This window comes from Empidonax traillii, unplaced genomic scaffold (genome assembly GCF_003031625.1).
Source record: "Empidonax traillii isolate 1590-97213 ecotype Southwest subspecies unplaced genomic scaffold, ASM303162v1 scaffold1716:size85440, whole genome shotgun sequence".
In the NCBI taxonomy this organism is placed as follows: domain Eukaryota; kingdom Metazoa; phylum Chordata; class Aves; order Passeriformes; family Tyrannidae; genus Empidonax; species Empidonax traillii.
This window is the reverse complement of record NW_020956909.1, coordinates 9,120-22,536: the sequence shown is the minus strand read 5'-3', so window position 1 is coordinate 22,536 and position 13,417 is coordinate 9,120. Positions and strand designations below refer to the sequence as shown.

Below are 13,417 nucleotides of genomic sequence, written 5' to 3'. Positions count from 1 at the left end.
CCGCACAGGGAGCAGGAGGCAGGTGCCACCCTGTTGCCCAACCACCCCTGAACTTGCCCTGGCTGTGGGAACCCTGGGAGTGGGGCCTGCCCTGCCACACATCCCACCCCACACACCCCACGCAGCCACACCGGCTGTGGCTGGAGCCACATTCTTCATCCCAGGCAATGGGGTCCGGCCACACCGCAGGGTGAGTGCCGTGCCCTGGGGCTGGGCTGGCAAAGGGGAGACTGCTCTGGTGTATCCCCCCAGACACCTCCTGTTCCCTCTCTGGGGTGTGAAAAACAGGACAGCTCCTCCAGTCCAAAAGTGCACAGCCCAGCTCCCACCACTCTGCTCCCAGCTTTCCTGGCCCTGGCACAGCTGTGTCCTAGGCTGCTCCAGCTCCCACCTGCAGTTTGCATCCGTGTCCTGGGAGAAGCCCTTGCCCAGTACCCAGGTATGGTGTGGAAAGGGAAGGGGAGAGAGCCACAGCAGCCCAGAGCCCTCTGAGCCCTTACCTGGATATGGTGTGGGTGGGGAAGGAGTGAGAGGCACCCTCTGGGCCCCCATCCTGCTCCGTGCAAAGCCACTATCTGGGCACAGGGCTGGAACACCAGCAGGGCTGGAGATGATGGCGCAGTAATGACGGAGTCTGGCGGGGCTGGAGGCCTTGGTACCAGGCGGGTTGGTATCAGCACACCAGCCCTGATCTCCGGCCAGGGCCAGAATATGTCCAGGCACACACGTGTGTGAGTGTGCAGAACCACTTGCGTGGCAGATGTGAGCGTGCAGAACCACTTGCACGTCAGATGTGAGTGTGCAGAACCACTTGCGTGGCAGATGTGAGTGTGCAGAACCACTTGTGTGGCAGATGTGAGTGTGCAGAACCACTTGTGTGGCAGATGTGAGCGTGCAGAACCACTTGTGTGGCAGATGTGCGTGAGCCTGTGCGCGAGCACCCGCTCTCACCTGACCAAGGTTGTGCGTGTGGGCACCGATCCTGGGTAGCAGAGCCCTGGCAGGCCCCTCCCGGTGCTGAGCTCAGCGCTGGCCCCAGGAGCGGCTTTGGGCCGCGCTCCCGCTGTGCCTCGCCCCTTCCCCGGCGTCCTCCCGGAGGGATGGGGAGGGTGGCGTCTTGTGCCCAAGCTGGCTCGTCCTCTTCGTGCTGCCACTGCCACCCCAGAGATGTGCTGAGCCCCCTGCCAGATCCTCCAGAGCTGGGGGGCTGTGCCCTGTGCTGCTGGCCCTCAGGCTGTCCGTGGGCCCAGACCCACAGCATCTGGGACAGACGGACACGGAGCAGGGGGCATGCGTGCCTGGTGATGCCGGGCACTGTGTGTGAGCGCTGGGGGCTTGGGTGGGATGTCCCTGCAGATAGGAGCCCTGCCAGTGGCAGCACAGTTTGTGGGGGCTGGAGTGGTCACTGCCAGGACCCATCACTGGCACTGCCAGCTCATCCCAAGCCCTGTCCCTCAGACCCACCTGGCCGGGCACTGCGGCTCTGGCAGTGCACCCGTGACACCCAGCTCGGCCGGGCACCAACTCACCAGGGCAGGCTTTCCCTCTGTGGGTGGCTCGTCCAGCACCGAGTGACCACATCCCAGCACCTCTGGGCTCCCCAATTCCCCACGGCCAACATCCCCCCGGCCCTGTGGGCTCCACAGCGGCACGGCAGGGGTGTCACTGAGGCTCCGGGAGCTGTGGCCGCCCACGGGCAGGGGAGAGGTGCCCAGGCCGGTCACTCCCCATCCTCACTGGCAGCCGAGGAGCTTTGATGAAGCCGCACGTGGTTGGGTTGGATTCGCTGGAATCGCAGCTGCTCCTTACGGCTCATTTACCACCACGGCCCCTTCCCATCGCCCCGGGCAGCAACAGCCACTCCATGCTGGTGGGAAGAGCATGGCCCAGTATGGCCCAGTTCAGCCCAGCACAGCCCAGCATGGCTCATTATAGCCCAGTATTGCCCAGCAAGGTGCAGTAATGCCCACCATGGCCCAGCACAGACCTGTATGGCTCATTACAGCCCAGCACAGCTCAGTATGGCCCAGCACAACCCAGTCTGGCCCAGCACAGCCCAGTCTGGCCCAGGACAGTGCACTGGTTGCTGTGTGCTCAGCTGTGCTGCCAAGGCAGGGACCCGAGGTCCCGTCCTTGCCTGTCCCTGCAGCCCAGTGGGGTGGTGATGCCCCACTGACCTTGCCTGTGCTCAGTCCTGCTGCAGCCCCGGGGCTGTCCTATCTCCCAGAGCAGGTCACAGGGTCCTGGGGAGGCTGTAGGGAGGCTTTGCTGGCCCCCACCCCATCACAGAGGGAGTGAGTTGGTACCTTGGAGCCTCGGCAGGGGGAAGCTCCACAGTGCCAGCACCGAGCCACTCCACTGTGGCGGCGCCGAGCGCTCTGCGGTGACGGCAAACACTTATCCCTGTTTGCTGATGGATTAAAGCTCCTTGGCACCTCCTGGGAGTGACACTTCTGCTGGTGACCGGGAAGCTGTCAGAAACCTGCGCTGGTTTCTGGGATGCAGCCACCTCTCCACGGGCCACAGGAGCTGGGATGGGTATGGTGGCAGATGCAGCCCCCGTCCCTCTCACTGGTGCTGCCCCTGTTTGGACATCGCCCTGTGAGTCTGGGACGTTGTGCAGACCAGCCTCTGTCTTGGCCCCACAGCTCTGGGTGACCCTCCTGAGGGTCCCTCTTCCCTCCCGGGTCACTGGCTCAGCACTGCTGGAACAGCAGGCACAGAAAGGGTTTTCTGTCCAGGAGTTTGGCAGTGCCATTACCATGGGAATGCTCCTCCACATGGGGGGAACTGCCACTGCTGGGGGGGGGCTGGCTGCACCCACCGTGGGTACCGGGGCTCGGTGCCCACCGGAGCGTGCCATGCCGTATTACGGGCTCGCCTTGGCCAGGCCCGTGCCTGGATACCGGCACCTCTCCAGACAACACACTCCCACACACCATAAACATCTTACCCAAGTGCCCCATCCCTTCCACAGAACCTCACCCTGCAGGGTGGTGCCGGGGGAGGCTGCGGAGCGACCCCCTTGCCCTGGTGGGCCCAAAGGGCTCCTCCCCCTCTGCAGCGCCTGCTGCTCTCTTGGGCCCCGCTGAGCATCAGTGGCAGCAGGGAGAGGGCAGGGGGTGCTTGGGGAGAGCAGGAGCGGGGTGTGAACCTGCAAGCAGGGTCTGGGGAGAGGGCGTGGGGCTGGTGACGGAGACAGGGCAGGGGTGTTTGGGTGACTCAGGTGGCAATGAGGTGGTTTGGGCATGTTTTGGGCAATTCGGGCTGCACGTGCACATCCAGGGGTGTGGACAAGGCTGGAGGGAGCAGGGAAGGGTCCTCCTCTCCACTCCAGCCGCTGTGGTTGTGGGGTCAGGCCCGCAGTGGGGTCTGTCAGCCCTGCAGCTGCAGCCAGGACAAGGCACAGGGGCACTGCTGGTGGAGAGGAGGGTTTGGGGTGTGGTGGGGAGAAGGATGAGGGGCTGCTGGGGATGAGGGCAGCGCTGGCCCCGGGGAAGGGGGTCTCCGTTCTTTGCTCTGCAGAGGGCACTGCCCACTGGGGCAGGGCCACCTCCCACACCGCAGCTGTTTTGGGATGGGTGGACCCCTGCGAGGGGGGGGGCTCCAGCACCCAGAGGGAGCCGTGGGGAGGGCTGGCCTGCGAGTTTCTGGCAGGGCTGGGCCGGTGTGTCATCCCCAGGGGCGGGGAAGGGCAAGGTTTTAAACGTGCTCTGGTGCCGGGCAGGAAGCAGCGGTGAAGCAGCGGGATCGCGGGCACCTGCCAGGTGAGCCCCTTCTGCTATCACCGTGCGCAGGTGGGAGCGGTGGGGTGGAGCGGGGCCTGGCTGGGCACTGCGGGCCGTACCGGGGGGGCAGCAGGGGACGGAAGCGCTCGCCCGGTCCCGGTATGTGCGGAATGCGGCACCGCTCCCGCCTGCCGGTCTGGCGGGGCTGAGCCAGGAGCCGGGGCGCGACCGTGGCACCTGGGCACTGCCACCCCTCCTGGGGCAGTAGGAGGATGGTGATTCCTGACCCCGGCACTTCCCAGGAGCGGGACAGGAGGTGTTGGCTGCCCGAACAGGACGGCTCCCGGGAAAAGCCCGGGATGTCTCGGGGTTCCAACTGAGGGGTTCGGCGGGTGCCGAGGAAGGGGCAGGTGGTGGGTCGGGGCAGGCAGGGACTGGCAGCACCTTCCCACAGTAGCCGGTGAGGGGGGTGCATGGAGTTGTCCCCGTGGGCAGGATGTGACACCATCCCACTGCAGCCCCGCTCCGGGCACCGGGCAGGAGCCTCTCTGTCCCTGGACATTTGGGGAACCCGAAACTGTGGTCCCTGAGCCGGGGCAGCTGGGCAGGCAGCGCTGCCCGGGAAGGGGTGCTGGGCTACCCCCAGCCCGCTCAGAGCAAGGCCCCCCGAGAGCCCCCCAGCTACATTCCCTGTCTCCATCACCCTTTGTCACTAACCCAGAAAACTTCTCTACTGCTCTCCCTCCCCTGAAACACCCCCGGCCTCGGCCTGTGTCCCCCCGGAGACCACCCCACAGACTTCCCCGGCCCCGCCAGGCTCTCACCCCCAGTCCCAGCCCCTCCCAGGGCTCTGCTGTCACTGCTCCTCAGACACCTCCTCCGCCACCCTCTCCCTGACACCGTGTCCCCTCTGCCAGTAAAACCTGTCCCTTTTCCCGGTCCCTCCCCAGGGCCCCCGGCAGCCTCTCCCTGCCCAGCCGGCCTGCGGGTGCTCCCCGCGGGTGCAGAGGTGCGGTTGTGCCGCGGGACGGGGGCAGCGCCGCTGTCGGGGGCCCTGGGGAGGGACGCGGGTGGCGGTGGGTGGGCAGGGACAGCGGGGGCCGTGGGCTGGAGGTGGGTGCGCGGGGGGCCGCGGCTCCCACCGGTGCTAGCGCGTTCCCTGACGCTGCCAGGAGCGAAAGCCGCAGAGCAGCAGTTGCGGATGCCAGGAAAGAGGTGCCCGAGTCGGGGAGAGACCGTGGCCCCGGGGAGGGCGGCAGGTGCCAACACCTCTGCCAGGAATCTCCGTGCTGTCGCAGGCAGAGTCGGTTACTCAAAGTTTCCGTGGAGCTGACGCCTTCTGATGAAAGGGAGCAGAGTCCTTCCCCCGCCGTGCACCCACTGCCTCTCTCTGCCCGGGGAGGGTTGGGGGCAACACCTCGATCCTCAGGCCCCCGGCCCCGATATGGGAGTTGGGTTTTCAAGCTGCCACAGTTATGGGTGGCAGTGCCCAAATTCCATCTGCACTCCGGTGCCAGTCGCCAGCTTGGCTCTGGGACATGTGGGGACCTGCCTGGGGCTCTCGATACTGGAGCCACACCGGTGCTGGTGCCGGTGTGACTTGGCTCTGGGACATGTGGGGACCTGCCTGGGGCTCTCGATACCGAAGCCACACTGGTGCTGGTGTCCGTGGCCGTCTCAGCTCTGAGACATGTGGGGACCTGCCTGGGACTCTCCAGACACCAGAGCTGCCCACCGCTGTGCCCACGGCATGGCTGGGCTGGGCCCAGCTCCTGCCAAGCACAGCACGGCCAGTGCCATCCAACCCGGCATGTCCCTCTCAGGAAAGGGTTGTGGGGCCAGGAACAGCGTTCCGGCCCCAGGACCAGGGCGGGCAGAGCCCGTGCCGAGGTGCTGCCAGCCCGACGTGTGTTTAGGGGGTGTGTGGCACAGGGCTGTCCGTCCCGGGCTCGTGTGGGTGTGTGCACCCAAAGGAGGGACAGAGGGGGCGGCCCTGCGAGGCGGGGGAACTCCCCCGCTCCCACCCCAGAGCTCAGGACAGAGTGACTCCTCCAGCTCTCAGCTAGCAGCTGGGCCCCTCGCCCTCCCCGCAGGACCCGCCCCTTCCCCATCACGTAGGGACCCCCGAGTCCTCCCCGCCTCTCCCCGTCCTTCCCGGAGGCAGGCACAGCCCCGGGGCCTCCCGGCCGCCGTCCCCACCTCTTGGCGCCGGAGCCGGGCGCAATCCTGATCCTGCAAACACAAACAGCATTGCCTGGGCAGATCCGAGCCGCACTGACATCACCGGGCGGAGGGAGCCGGCTCCTGTTGGGACCTTTCCCCGGGCGGGGCAGCGAGCCCAGAGCGCGGCTGGGACAGAGGAGTCCTCGTGAGGAAGAGATGCTGGCGTGGCCGGAGGGCATGGAATGGGTCGGAGAGACACGCGGGGACGGAGCCGGGAGCACTGAGCCCCGCTGGAGAGGCTGGTCCCGGGGTGGGCAGGGACCCGGGCACAGCACCCGCCGGCACCGTCACGCTGCTCTTCGCTCCCTGGTGTTTACACTGGTGTACTGGGCAGGACGCGGGGCTGTGAGCTCCGGGCAGTGAGATACAGCCGGTCCACGCTGTCGCCACTCGATGTGACCTCTGCGGGAGGGTCAGTGTGACGCCGGCTCTCCCTGGGACTCATGCTCCGGCTCCACAGCCTCCTGCCCAGGACCGATAGGTGCTGGCACAGACGCCGTTCTGTGGGAGGCTGTGGGCAGGGAGGCTCCTCCAGCACCACGTGCCGCAGCCGCAGCCCGGAGGCTGTGGCTGACCACAGCTCCCAGAGTTGGGCACGCCCATGCTTGGCCACAGGTACCCTCAAACCTGCCGGTGTGCACAGCCCAGCACCGCGGCCTCTGCTCCCTCGGGCACTGTCACTGCCCTGTGGCACATCCCAGCGTGTCCCGGGGCTTTGCAAACGGGAGGGCAGGTTTGGAGTGGGTGTTACCTCACTCCGAGGCAGCCCCAGAGACTCTTTGCCCGGTGTCCACTGCTCACTGAGATGGAGCCTCTGCCCTCCTTGCATTGCTAGGAGAGTATGGGAAGGAGGGACAGCAGAAAGAGGGGTGGGTTCTTGCAGCAGCCACAGTGGGAGCACACAGACCTGCATGCTGGGACTCCTGGAATCACAAAATCAGGGAATGGTTTGGGTGGGAAGGGGCCTAAAATCCCATCCAACCCTTGGAGCATCTCCATGGGCTCCTCTGGATCTCTCCAGCAGCTCCACATCCTTATGTTGAGGCCCCAGGGCTGGAGGCAGCTCTGCAGGTGGGGTCTCCTCTCAGTGGGGCAGAATCCTGCCCCTCTCCTGCTGCCCACACTGTGGGATCAGCCCAGAAAATGAGGGGTTTCTGGGTGCCAGTGCACATGGCTGAGGCATGTGGAGCTTCTCCTCCATCGACTCTGAGCTCGGCCAGATCCCTTGGGGTGGCATATCAGGTTCAGACGTGCTCAGCCTTTGGCTGTCACTTCCTCCTGCCTGGGGTTATTTATGTTTCTGATTTCCCTGTATTTAACACGCAAAGCATAAAAAAGTTGATTTCTCACTGACCCTTCTCCCGTTCTCCCCCCTCTCTCCAGAGTCCTGTGGAAGGCCTGCAGCGAGAGGATGGAGAGCAAGCCAGCAGTGAATGGCCACGCTGTTCCCAGCTTCCCCGGGGGAGACATGCCAGGGAAAACCCACTTGTGCCAGGAGGCGATGCCGTGCAAACAGCCGAGAGCAGCTGGCAGGGACGCGGCGGGGCCGGATGCTCCCGGGGAGCCCTCGGAGGCGGCGTGCAGCATTGCTGGCGTGTATGTAGAGGCTTCAAAGAAGATAATGAGCTTTTATGAGGCCACCAGAGAGCATCTCCTGAGCCTGGATCCGGCCCTCAGCCTCCTCGAGGCCCAGGCAGCCACCGGCTCCATCGCCGACCCGGTGACGCACCGGCGCGTCTCGGTGGCAGAAGCCGTGCGACTGGGGCTGGTGGGGCTGGAGCTAAAGGAGAGGCTGCTTGCAGCAGAGAGGGCTGCCACTGGCTTCCTGGACCCCTACACAGAAGAGAAGATCCCCCTGTACCAGGCAATGCAGAAGGAGCTGGTGGGAAGGGAGCAAGGCACCCGACTGCTCCAGGCCCAGATGGCAACCGGAGGCGTCATCGACCCGGCCACCGGGGCTCGACTGCCGGTGGATGCAGCCTGTGAGAGGGGATATTTGGATGAAGAGATGAGCCAGCACCTCTCTGACCCCAGCCACGAGGACAGCAGAGCATTCCTCGATCCCAGTACTACAGAGAAGGTCACCTATTGGGAGCTAAGGAAGAGATGTGTTGTGGATCCCGCCTCGGGCTTCCTCCTCCTGCCCCTGCAAGTCACATTCCCAGGGCTGGGTGGGAGGGTGAGCAGCAGGGACCTGCTGGACTCTGGCATCATCAGCCACGACGTGTTCCGAGGCCTCGAGGAGGGAAGAGTCCCTGCGCAGGAGTTGGCAGAGAATGATGTTGTCCAGCAGTTCCTGCGTGGGACGAGGAGTGTGGCTGGGGTTGTCCTGCCTTCTGGGGAGCAGAGGAGCCTTTACCAGGCCCTGAGAGAGCATCTCCTCGTGCCTGGTGCTGCTCTGATGCTCCTGCAAGTCCAGGCCTCCACTGGCAGCCTGATAGACCCCCTGAAGAACAAAACTTACTCAGTGGATGAGGCTGTCAGGGTTGGTTTTATCGGCCCAGAGCTTCATGAGAAACTGTCTTCAGCTGAGAAAACCATCACTGGATACAGAGACCCCTCCACTGGGGAAATGCTCTCTCTGTTCCAAGCCATCAGGAAGGGATTTGTCCCCAGGAACCATGGCCTCTGTCTTCTGGAGGCTCAGATGGCCACGGGGGGTGTGATTGCTCCAGGCAGACACCTCCGTGTCCCCACAGAGACAGCCTGCGAGTGGGGGTACCTGGACGAGGCCACCAGACAGCTCCTCTCCAGCCCTCCTGACCACATGAAAGGGTTCTTTGACCCCAGCTCCAAAGAAAAGCTGAGTTATTCGGAGCTGCTGCGGTGCTGCGTCACCGATCCTGGCACGGGGCTCCTGCTGCTGCCACTTGGTGGGGACGGCAGTGAAGGATCCCAGGGAACCCCTCTCTTCTTTGACCACAGGGCCCAAATGGCTCTGGAAAACACACAGGTGCCCATTTCTGTAGGGAAGTTCAAGGGCAAGTCGGTGTCTCTCTGGAAACTCCTCTTCTCTGACTACATCCAGGGTGAGCGAAGAGCTGCTCTTGCCCAGCAGTTCCTGTCAGGAACACTCTCCACGCAAGGACTGGGTGAGTCCCTCAGAGCTGCTGTTGAGGAAATGGCTGCCACTGCCAACGTCACCTTCGAGGGCCTGAGGGACCAGGTGACAGCTGACCAGCTCCTGAGCTCAGAAATTATCAACAAAGACTTGTTTAAGAAACTCAAGGAAGGTGAAACGTCAGCCAAGGAAGTTGTTGGCATGGACACCGTCAGGAAGTACCTGCAGGGCACAGGAAGCATCGGGGGGCTGCTGCTCCCCGACTCCCAGGAGAAGATCAGCATCTACCAGGCAAAGCGGAAAGGACTTCTAAGGCCAGGAACATCTCTGATCCTCCTGGAGGCACAGGCTGCCACGGGGTTTGTCATTGACCCCACTGCCAACAAGAGGTATTCCGTGGACGAGGCCTTGCGAGCGAACGTCATTGGCCCCGACGTTTACGACAAGCTGCTGGCTGCGGAGAAATCGGTCACTGGCTACAGAGACCCCTACTCGGGGAGCAAGATCTCCCTCTTCCAGGCCATGCAGAAGGAGTTGATTGTCAAGGAGCACGGCATCCGCCTGCTGGAGGCCCAGATCGCCACCGGCGGCATCATCGACCCCGTGCACAGCCACCGCATCCCCGTGGAGGTGGCCTACAAACGCGGCTACTTCGACAAGAAGATGAATTTAATCCTTTCCGACCCCAGTGATGACACCAAGGGCTTCTTCGACCCCAACACCCACGAGAACCTGACCTACCTGCAGCTGAAGGAGAAGTGCATCACCGAGCCCTCCACCGGGCTCTGCCTCCTCCCTCTGAACAGCAGGAAGCGGCAGTTCATCGACGAGGCCACCAGGCAGGTGTTCAGGAGCTCCTGGCTGCCCGTCAGGTTTGGGCGCTTACGGGGTGAGAAGGTCTCTGTGTGGGACCTGCTGAACTCTGAGTACTTCAGCGAGGGGAGGCGCCGGGAGATTTTCAACCACTTCCAGCTGAGGAAGCTCAGCCTGGAGCAAATCCGGCTCATGCTGGAGGAGGAAATGAAGAAATGGGCCCCCATCAAGTTCCCAGCCATGCGAGGCAGCGTCAGTGCTTACCACCTGATGGAAACGGGCGTCATTGACAGGGCCCTGTTTGAGAAGGTGCTGGAGGGATCCGTCACGCCAGAGCAAGTCCTGCACATGGACTCTGTCAGGAAGTACCTCTATGGCTCGGGCAGCATTGGGGGGATTGTCCTCCAGCCATCAAACCAGAGGATGAGCATTTATGAGGCCATGAAGCAGAACATTGTGGTGCCAGGAGTAGCTCTGCCCCTGCTAGAGGCCCAGGCTGCCACGGGCTTCATCATCGACCCCGTGAACAATCAGAAGCTCCGTGTGGACGAGGCTGTCAGGGAGGGAGTCATCGGCCCAGACGTCCACGAGAAGCTGCAGCACGCAGAAGGGGCCGTGACAGGCTATAAAGACCCTTTCACAGGCAAGAAGATCCCCCTCTTCCAGGCAATGAAGAAGGGCCTGATCGAGGACAAACGGGCCATGCAGCTCATGGAGGTGCAGATGGCCACAGGAGGCATCATCGACCCGGCGTGTGGCCACTACATCCCCCTGGAGTCAGCCCAGCAGCGAGGGTGCCTGGATGAGGACACGAGCAAGGCCCTTTCCCAGCCCAGTGATGAGCACAGAGCCTTCTGCCTCCCGGACAGCAAAGAGTCCGTGACCTACGCTGAGCTAATCCAGCGCTGCCAGAAGGACGACGTCTCTGGCTTCCACTTGCTGCCTCTGCCCCAGGCTGCTGCTCCTGCCTACACCGACGAGCAAATCCAACGGATTTTCAAGGAAACCGTGGTGAAGGAAAAAGGGGTTTCCCTCTGGGAGCTCATCCACTCAGGCTATTTCACTGAGGAGCAGAGGAGTGACTTCGTGGAGAGGTTCCGCTCTGAGGAGCTGTCGCTGCAGCAGCTGGTCGCTCTTGTGCTCAGGCTCGTGGGGGACATGGAGATGAAAGCCAGGACCCAGATCTCCCTGGAGGGCCTGCGGGGCAGTGTCCCCGTGGTCTGGCTGCTGGACACGGGCATAATTTCTGAGAAGACCTTCGAGGAACTGGCTCAGGGCATAAGAACTCCTGAGGAAGTGGCTGAGATGGAGAGCGTGAAGAGGTACTTGCAGGGCACAGGCAGCATCGCCGGCGTCTTCATAGAGGCATCCAAACAGAAAATGAGCTTCTATGATGCCATGAAAAACAATCTCCTCCTCCCTGGGGCTGCTCTGAGGCTGCTCGAGGCTCAGGCAGCCACAGGATACCTGACTGACCCCGCAACAAACCGGAGGCTCAGCGTGAGGGATGCTGTGAGAGCGGCTGTTGTGGGCGAAGAGCTCACCGAGAAACTCCTTCTCGCTGAGAGGGCCGTGACGGGGTACACGGATCCCTACACAGGGAGCTCCATCTCCCTGTGCCAAGCGCTCAGGAAGGAGCTGATCCCCCTGGGAGAGGCTGTTCCCTTGCTAGAGGCCCAGCTGGCCACGGGAGGGGTCATTGATCCCATCCACCACCTCCACCTGCCGCTGCAGGCTGCGTGCAGGTACGGCTTCTACAACGAGGACATGAACCACGCCCTGTCTCAGCTGAATGACAGCACCAAGGTCTTTTTCGATCCCAACACCAAGGAGAACGTGACCTATGAGCAGCTGAAGCAGCGGTGCATTCGCGAGCCTGAGTCGGGGCTGTGGCTCCTCCCTCTGTCAGAAGATGCCATGTTCTGTGTGGATGAACAGACCATGGAAGTGCTGAAATCTGTGACTGTTTGTGTCAACGTGGGGCGGTTCAAGGGACAGACGGTGTCTGTCTGGGACCTCCTCAACTCTGAATACTTCTCAGACAGCAAGAGAAGAGAACTGGTGCAAAAATACAAAGATGAGAAGGCTGAAGTGCTCCAGGAAATCACAACAATTATCACCACAATCATCCAAGAGACTGAGGCACAAGGCAAGAAGTTTGCATTCCAGGGCCTGCGGAAAAGAGTATCTGCCAGTGACCTCTTCCAGTCCCAACTCATAGATAAAAAGACCCTTGATGAGCTCAACCAGGGGAAGAAAACAGTCAAAGAAGTCACTGAAATGGAGTCTGTCCGCAGGTACCTGGAGGGCAGCAATTTCATAGCAGGGGTCCTTATACAGCCAAGCAATGAGAAGATGAGCATCTACCAGGCCATGTGGAAAGGCATCCTGAGGCCAGGGACTGCCCTGGTGCTGCTGGAGGCGCAGGCAGCCACTGGCTACATCATCGACCCTGAGAAAAACCAGAAGTTTTCCGTGGAGGAAGCGCTAAAGGAAGGTCTGATCGGAGGGGAGATTTTTGAAAAGCTGCTCTGTGCAGAGAGAGCCGTGACGGGCTACACCGACCCCTACACGAAAGCCCCAATGTCCCTGTTCGAAGCCATGAAGCAGGGGCTGATTGTGAAGAGCCACGGCATCCGCCTGCTGGAGGCCCAGATCGCCACCGGCGGCATCATCGACCCCGTGCACAGCCACCGCCTGCCCGTGGAGGTGGCCTACAAACGCGGCTACTTCGACCAGGAGATGAGCCAGATCCTGTCTGACCCCAGCGACGACACCAAGGGCTTCTTCGACCCCAACACCCACGAGAACCTGACCTACATGCAACTACTGGAGAGATGTGTCCAAGACCCCGAGACGGGGCTGTATATGCTGCAAGTCGTAAAGGAAGGAGGGAAGTACTTCTACATCGATGAGTCCACCAAACAGGCTTTGCGCTCAAAGCCCCTCCAAGTGAAAGTTGGCAAGTTTAAGGATCAGACAGTTTCCGTCTGGGAAGTGCTCTGCTCTCACTACATCTCGGAGCAGAAGAGGAAAGAGCTGGTGATGCAGTACAAAAGCAAAACCCTGACACTGGAAGATCTGATATCCCTCATCTTAAAAATCATCGAGGACACAGAGCAAAGAGCAGAAGCCCTGAAGGTCAAAGGACTGCGGGGGGAGGTGTCAGTGTCAGAACTGTTCAGCTCTGAGATAATTGACAAGAAAACCCTGGATCAGCTGCACGATGGGAGTTTAACACTTGCCACCCTCACAAAGAGGGACGCCATCCAAAGGTACCTGGATGGCACTGGGAGCATCGCCGGGGTTCTTCTCCCATCGAGGAAGGAGAAGATGAGCATCTACCAGGCACTGAAGAGGGGCCTCCTCACAGAGCAGTGTGCGCTGGGGCTGCTGGAGGCGCAGGCGGCCACCGGCTTCCTCATCGACCCCCTGAACAACCAGAAGCTGTCGGTGGACGAGGCTGTGTCATCTGGGCTGGTGGGCAGTGAACTGCACGAGCAACTGCTGCTGGCAGAGAAAGCAGTGACGGGATACACCGATCAAACAGGAGCTAAAATATCCCTCTTCCAGGCTGTAAGGCAGAAGAGAG

At 62.2% G+C, this 13,417-nt stretch overlaps 1 protein-coding gene across 1 annotated transcript in view; it reads left to right on the top strand.

The window, feature by feature from the left end:
• The first annotated feature begins 3,898 nt into the window (after positions 1 to 3,898).
• The window catches only part of EPPK1 (epiplakin 1), a 14,688-nt gene continuing 5,169 nt past the window's right edge, over positions 3,899 to 13,417 (top strand). Inside the window, exons 1-3 of the mRNA XM_027908460.1 lie at positions 3,899 to 3,922; positions 4,679 to 4,737; positions 7,335 to 13,401. Coding sequence (XP_027764261.1) covers positions 3,899 to 3,922; positions 4,679 to 4,737; positions 7,335 to 13,401 — 6,150 coding nt within the window. The remainder of the gene's footprint in view (positions 3,923 to 4,678; positions 4,738 to 7,334; positions 13,402 to 13,417) is intronic.